Genomic DNA, 7,492 nt, shown 5'->3' on the forward strand with positions numbered 1-7,492 from the left:
CCCTTCGCAATTTTGCCGTGTGGAACCAGACCTTTTGGGTGTGCGACTATGGCGTGTAAGTTCGAAAATTGGAGATTTCCCTAAAGTGAAACTACAAATAGGAAGTTCCAGATGTCAACACATGTTGCAATCGACTCTCGCTGGACAAGTCTAATCTTGCCTCGCTGTCACATGACTCGCTGCCGTGTTTTGACGGTAGTTGTTGCTTATTTATTCGCAAGGATTGTTTTTATGTGTTATATAAATTACGTTTAACGTTTGGTTGTAGGGATATTTAATTGCTCGTTCCTGAGGCTTATATTAATAGAACATATAACTGCTGTAACTTTTATTGTAGAATTTTAAGTAATCTAGAAATAGACTATAATTTGATTGATTCCTGAACTGAATTTGAAGAAGTTATTTCTATATATTCTAAAGTTGAATTTGTTATTGCCTGGCTCAAAACGTTTCGGTAAGATTGTAATTTTTGTTTTACATTACTGGTTTATGATAATATTTTCCTCATACTGTCATAGTGCTGTCTTGGTTTGATATTAATTTGTGATCAACATGACTTGTTAGTGCAGTAGTGTTCGAATATTATTTACTTTAATTGATAATTTATGATTACAAGTGCTTCAATGCATTATTGTTTCATATGATTGAATTTGAATATTTTTATTTAAATTCAGAAAACCGCAACATACGCAACATTTGGATCATAACGCATCATTCTGTCATTACGTAATACCACACATCTACACCTCTTTAACCTCATTCAACATTGTGAACTGTTTTACTGGATTTATTTCAATATATCAAATTTCATTGAACAACATCATTCTTTTGATATTTGTGGCACTGGAGGACACACTGAGAGTTGCGCGTTTTCGAATAGTTTTCAAAGAATCAAAGAACAGCCAGATATTTCAGTCACCCCCTTATGCGACACCTGTATTTGCCAAGATACATAGAAAAGGTGTTACATAGAAAGTTTTCGAAACGTTTTTAAACGTTTCATATGAACAAAGTTTTGAACGAATTCATTTTCAATAAACCTACAGACTGAAGAAAAAAAATCATGAACTTGAGTTCGAGTGATGAAGATTACTCACCCAGAACACTGGCTTTGAGGCAACTGGCTAACTATTCAACAGCCGCTTGTCAGAAGATGCCATCACTGGCTGATGTCAAAAAACAACGTACAATGTTAGAACATTTATATTTCATGGCTGAGAAAGCAATTTCTGATCGAGATTTGCATGTGCTAAATTCTGTTATGTCAAGTATTGATGATCCTTATGCCAAACTTGTGGAAATGTACTCTGAGAGTATATCACTGTATCAGCTGCACCTAATAATGATGGAAAAAGATTGAAATTCGAAAATGAACTTCGGAATGTGAATAAAGACATTGACAACCTTTTTGCTCGAGTACGTGAATTTACACATTTACAAAACCCCAAGACGTGGAGTTCAAATCAATGCAAAGATTATAAACTTCCCGATTCCAGAAGAGAAAGAGCGGAAAGTGAAGTCATGTCCTTGTCTGGTAGCATACGAAGTAAACGATCTTACACAAGTAGCAAGACATCACTATGCAGCAAAGGGTCTGTACATATGGCCAAGGCACAAGTTAAGCGTGAAAGAGCTCGAATTGCATTACAAAGAGCAGTAGAACAACGAAAAATAAATGTTGAAAAGCGAAAAATTGACAATGAGGAAAGAAAAATTGAAGATGAAAAACGAAAATTTGAAGAGGAAAGACGCAAAATTGAAGATGAAAATCAAATATTGGAAGCAAAATTTGATTTGCAAGAAGTAGAAGCAGAGGCTGCTGTTTGGGAGAATTTATCTGTGATTGATGATGCTGGAAGTTCTCGGTCTTCATTAGATATATTCAGAGGGTCTGGTGTTCAAAAGGAGGCTACTGTTGGAGTAACTTCGCAGACTGTAGAACACGAACAACAACCTGAGAGAAAAGTTCCTATTCAACAGGTGGTAAGTCAATCATCTCCTATAGCTACAACTAAACCTGCTGTTTCACCTAAACAAGACGTGGTGTCACCAAACAAGGATGACAGCATGAATTCAGGGTTTTCCCAACAATCGGCTGATTTTGCACCGAATACAGATTCAAATATTGAACATATATCTAAACCTTTGGTCACTGACACTGATAAATTTGCTCACAGTATAGCCAGAGCATTTGGTGAAGCCATGCATGCTCCCAAGTTGGAATATTTGACATTTTCTGGCAACCCTATTGACTACTATATTTTCAAGAAAAATTTTGAAACTAATATTGATGCTAAAGCACCTACAGATGCCTTGAAATTAGATTTCTTACTACATCAATGTAGAGGGAAGGCTAAATCACTCATACAACACTGTTCTATATTTGAACCGGAAGTGGGTTATGCCAAGGCTAAATCTATTCTTCACAAGAAATTTGGTGATTCAGATGTTGTAACTGAAGCTTTTAAGGAACAGTTGAACCGCTGTTCGAATATAAAACCAGATGATCATGCAGCACTGCAGGACTATGCTCTTTTTTTAAGAAAATGTGTTCTTGTACTCGGTAAGCTTGATATCCTTGGAGAAATGAATGCATCTGATCGTATTATCGATTTTGCCAGTAAGCTACCTTACAGCTCACAAAAGGCATGGGAAAGGAAAGCTGTGAGGATCAAGAATGATACTGGTAAAAAGGCTCAGATATGGGACTTGGCTGATTTCATAGAAGAGGAAGCTGATATTGCAGGTTCAAATACTGCAAAATCATTGAACATCAGAAGACGTGAAGATAAGCCACAACTAAAACGACAATCAACACGAAAGTCTACAACTTATACTGTTAAAACTGAGGATGTCAAAGCAACTTCTCATGTCCAGGGTCCTACTATTTTTTAAATGTAAGTGTTGTTCCTTTTCCCATCTTTTGTCGAAATGTGAAAAGTTTAATGCAAAGTCGACTGAAGAACGAGTGAAGTTTCTGAAAGAATTTGGTTTCTGCTTCAATTGTCTACGTGTAGGTCACTTGGTAAAGGACTGCAAGTCACAATATACATGCACCGTTAAAGGGTGTGGCCGAAGACATCATACCTTGTTGCATTTGAATACTAAAAAATTTGAAAATGAAGAAAATGCAAACTTCAAAAGAAATGATGATAAACAAAGCCCAATTCAGAAGAATGTGACTTCTGCAGTTAAAGCTAATTCAAATGCATTACAGGAATATTTTGCCTGTCAGGATTCGAGCAAACAATGTCTGATACAACATTTTCTTCAACAAGCCTAATTGAAGAACTCGGTTTGACTGGAAAACAAAGGACTGTTGAAATCAACACATTAGGACAACGACCAGTCATGACGACGACCATAAAGAAGAAATATTCATCGAAAATGTGATGTCTATTGACAAGATTCCAGTTCAACCAAATCCTATTCCATCTGATGAAGAATTCAAGCTACTTCCACATCTGCAAGAAATTGATCTACCTAAGATTAAAAATACAAAGGTTTCTCTGCTTATTGGAACTGATTGTCCATATGCACATTATGTGTTGGAAGTTCGAACTGGAAACAAGAAGCAGCCATTTGCACAAAAATCTCCATTGGGATGGTCGATTATCGGACCATCAGTGAATATTCCATCAACACACAAGATCCATGTCAACTTTGTGAAGTCTGATATGCTACTTGAAGAAGAGATTAGAAGAACAAGGTACACTGATTTTGAAGATGAGATTGGAGATTTGACATTTCCAACCTCAAAAGAAGATAGACATGTTCTAAATTTTCTGAAGAGCTCTGTAGAGCATTTCGATGGGCATTTCACAATACCTTTACCTTGGCGTCCTGGAGCACAGCTGCCAAGTGGAAGTCATTCATTGGCTGAACGCAGACTGAAGTATCTCCAGAAACGTTTTCTAAAAATGATGATTTAAGAGAGAAATACACAGAAAAAATGCAGGAATATATTACAAAAGGTTTTGCGAAAAAGCTTTCGCAAGAAGAAGATATCCCTGCAGGTCCTGTATTTGATTGTGCTGCAATTTATAAAGGTATTTCTCTCAATGACACTCTCATGCCTGGACCAGACTTGGTGTCAAGCCTTATTGGTGTGTTGACTCAATTTCGTAAGGGACGCATAGCTTTAGTTGCTGATATTGAAGCTATGTTTCATCAAATTAAAGTTAAGAAAGAAGATTGCAATGCTTTGCGATTTCTTTGGTGGCCAAATGGTGACATTTCAAAGAAGGCGGAATTGTATTCCATGGAACGTCATATATTTGGAGCTTGCAGTTCACCTTGCATTGCTTCATTCTGCTTGAAGGAAACCGGGAAACGATTTGGTCATGAATTTGATAAAAGAATTTGTGAGATTGTTGAAAATGGATTTTATGTAGATGACTGTCTTACATCTTCTGATAGTGATGAAGATGCAATAGACACAAAAACACAACTTTGTAAGTTGATGAAGAAGGGAGGTTTCAATCTAACAAAGTGGATTTCAAATAGTTCCACTGTGATGGCCAAAATTCCAGAATCTGAACAGACTAAGTCTATAAAGGATTTAGATTTGCATGAACCTCGAAAAGAGCGTGTTCTTGGAGTTTTTTGGAATGTGGATGCCGATGCTTTTCAATTTCGTTCAACTGTACCTAAGTTGAAGACATATACAAGAAGGACAATTTTATCTGCGGTTAATTCACTATTTGATCCTCTGGGAATGCTTGCTCCTGTGATTCTGGTAGCAAAAATGTTGCAACAAGAAATCATTGAAAAAGGATTAGGCTGGGATGAAGTAATTACAGAAGACAATATCAAAGAATGGGACACTTGGTTCAACCAGCTCACTGAACTTGAATATATTTCGATTCCAAGATGCTTCAAGCCACAAGAGTTTGGGAATATCAAACATTGTCAGATACATCATTTCTCAGATGCTTCCAGCTTCGGTTATGGTATAGTTTCGTATTTAAGGCTGGTCGATGAAAATAACCAAATACACTGCTCCTTTTTGTGTGGTAAAGCAAAGGTGACTCCTCCGAGGGCTGAAAGCATTCCTAGACTTGAACTTGTCGCTGCTGTGCTAGCTGTAAAAGCAGACAAGTGGCTACGATTAAAGTTGGGTTATTCTGATTGTGAATCTGTATTTTGGACTGATTCAAGTGCAGTGCGTCAAAGCATATGCAATCCAAGAAAACGTTTTCGTACCTTTGTTGCAAATAGATTGGCCAGATTCATCGACAGTCAAATCCGTCTCAATGGCGACATGTGCCTTCAAAAATCAATCCGGCTGATGACGCATCACGCGGCTTATCATTGAAAACACTCATCAATAAAAGTCGTTGGTTGCTTGCACCTGAATTTTTATGGAAGAATGAAGATAGTTGGCCAATAAATTGTGAAGATAAAACAGACTTGCCTGATGAATTTCAGCCAATAGAAAGAAAGAAAGTGGCAACAATTATTGCTTCGAATATTGACACAATGGACAACTACATAAAAAGCTTTTCTGATTTACAAAGACTCAAGATTTCTAATGCATGGGTGTTACGATATAAAGGTTTTCTTCGTAACCACAATTCTGTTACCACAAGAAATATAACTGTGGAAGAAATGCAATATGCAGAGCAAGCACTTGTGAAATATGTCCAGCATCAAAATTACAAATCTGTCATTGATAATTTATCAGACAAAAGTGAAATTGGTGACAGGAAGGCTCGTCATGAGATGAAGAAAGCTGAGCATACAAAGTCAATTGCAAAACTGGATCCAATAATACCTGATGGAATTCTACGGATTGGGGGGAGGTTGGATAAAGCTCCTATTTCATTTGAAATGCGACATCCCATCATTTTACCAAATGATCACCACTTAACCAGATTGATCATTGACTTCTAGCACAAGAAAGTTGGGCATTCAAGTGTTTCTCATACTTGGAATGTTATTCGTGAAAAATATTGGATCACAAGACCAAGAGCAACAATTCGGCATGAATTGAATAAATGTGTAACTTGTAGAAAAGCTAACACACGACAAGGAGAACAGTTAATGGCTGAACTGCCATCTGCTCGTCTAAAGGTTGGCCAACCACCATTCTATTCGACGGGAATTGACTTCTTCGGCCCATATTTGATCAAACGTGGAAGAAGTGAAATCAAAAGATATGGCTGCATATTTACACGCCTCACAACAAGAGCTGTTCATATTGAACTGGCTGAAGATTTGTCCACTGATGCTTTTATAAATGCTCTTAGGAGGTTTATGGCAAGAAGCTCAAAACCCTTTGAATTACACAGTGACAATGGCTCCAATTTTGTAGGAGCTCAACGAATATTGCGAGAAGAAATACAGAAGCTTGATCATACCAAATTAGATGGGTTCTTCAGAAAACAAGAAATACGCTGGTATTTCAATACTCCAACAGCCAGCAACCAAGGAGGTTCCTGGGAAATTTTAATTCGATCAAAACGAAGAATTTTGAACAAGATGTTTTATAAATCTCCTGTAGTATCTCAAGATGTTCTGCACACTGCGCTTCTGGAGGCAGAATACATAATCAATTCAAGACCTTTGTGTCGGGTTTCTTTTGATCCGAGAGATAATGCACCATTATCCCCAAATCATCTACTTCTACAAAGACCAACGCCATGTATTTCACCTGGATTGTTCGATAATCAAGATTCCTACAGTCGTCTGCACTCTGCAGTGGCGTCGAGTTCAACTTCTTGCTGACGAGTTCTGGAGAAGATTCTGCAAAGAATATTTGCCAACCATAGCTATTCGTCAAAAATGGCCTGACAAGACAAGAAACTTCACTGTTGGGGACATAGTACTTGTGGTAAACAACAGTGTACCAAGAGGCAAATGGGAAATGGGGCGAATTATCAACACATATCCGGATAGATTTGACATACCGTAGTTCAGTTCGTAATGTAGATGTCAAAACTCAATGGGGAGTACTGAGAAGACCAATCAACAGGTTATGTCTCATTCAAGAATCAAATGTGGAAGAAAAGTAATAAAAGGACTGAACTGTTTAAAACAGCTTTTTATGGACTGTTTATTCAAGATGAGAAATCTTGAAATTATTGCACATGTACATACAAGTTGAGATTTTGTCAATTTTTATTATTTGACCATAATTTCGTTTTCTGCAATTTTTGAACTTTTTGTTTTTAGGGAAAATGTATTTATTGTCCCAATGCATATATTTGGGGGGAGTTTATGTAAGTTCGAAAATTGGTATTATCTACTATCAATGGGGATTTCCCTAAAGTGAAACTACAAATAGGAAGTTCCAGATGTCAACACATGTTGCAATCGACTCTCGCTGGACAAGTCTAATCTTGCCTCGCTGTCACATGACTCGCTGCCGTGTTTTGACGGTAGTTGTTGCTTATTTATTCGCAAGGATTGTTTTTATGTTATATAAATTACGTTTAACGTTTGGTTGTAGGGATATTTAATTGCTCGTTCCTGAGGCTTATATTTATAG

At 37.2% G+C, this 7,492-nt stretch overlaps 2 protein-coding genes across 2 annotated transcripts; both read left to right on the plus strand.

The window, feature by feature from the left end:
• Positions 1-3,952: 3,952 nt before the first annotated feature.
• LOC144420804 (uncharacterized) lies at positions 3,953-5,895 on the plus strand. The gene is made up of 2 exons (XM_078110464.1): positions 3,953-5,164; positions 5,221-5,895. Exons 1-2 carry the CDS (start codon positions 3,953-3,955, stop codon positions 5,893-5,895), a joined length of 1,887 nt encoding a protein of 628 aa, XP_077966590.1.
• A 150-nt stretch (positions 5,896-6,045) lies between these two features.
• Positions 6,046-6,729, plus strand: LOC144420805 (uncharacterized). Its single transcript, XM_078110465.1, has one exon. It carries the CDS (start codon positions 6,046-6,048, stop codon positions 6,727-6,729), a length of 684 nt encoding a protein of 227 aa, XP_077966591.1.
• The last annotated feature ends 763 nt before the right edge of the window (positions 6,730-7,492 follow it).

This window comes from Styela clava, chromosome 3 (genome assembly GCF_964204865.1).
Source record: "Styela clava chromosome 3, kaStyClav1.hap1.2, whole genome shotgun sequence".
Taxonomy (NCBI): domain Eukaryota; kingdom Metazoa; phylum Chordata; class Ascidiacea; order Stolidobranchia; family Styelidae; genus Styela; species Styela clava.

Excerpts from the sequence above, each read along its gene's own strand:
- LOC144420805 (XM_078110465.1), top strand. The coding sequence starts at position 6,046 with ATGGCTGAACTGCCATCTGCTCGTCTAAAGGTTGGCCAACCACCATTC.
- LOC144420804 (XM_078110464.1), top strand. The coding sequence starts at position 3,953 with ATGCAGGAATATATTACAAAAGGTTTTGCGAAAAAGCTTTCGCAAGAA. Across the intron at positions 5,165-5,220 it reads TTTGGACTGATTCAAGTGCA|ATTGGCCAGATTCATCGACA; the intron begins GTGCGTCAAAGC and ends TGTTGCAAATAG.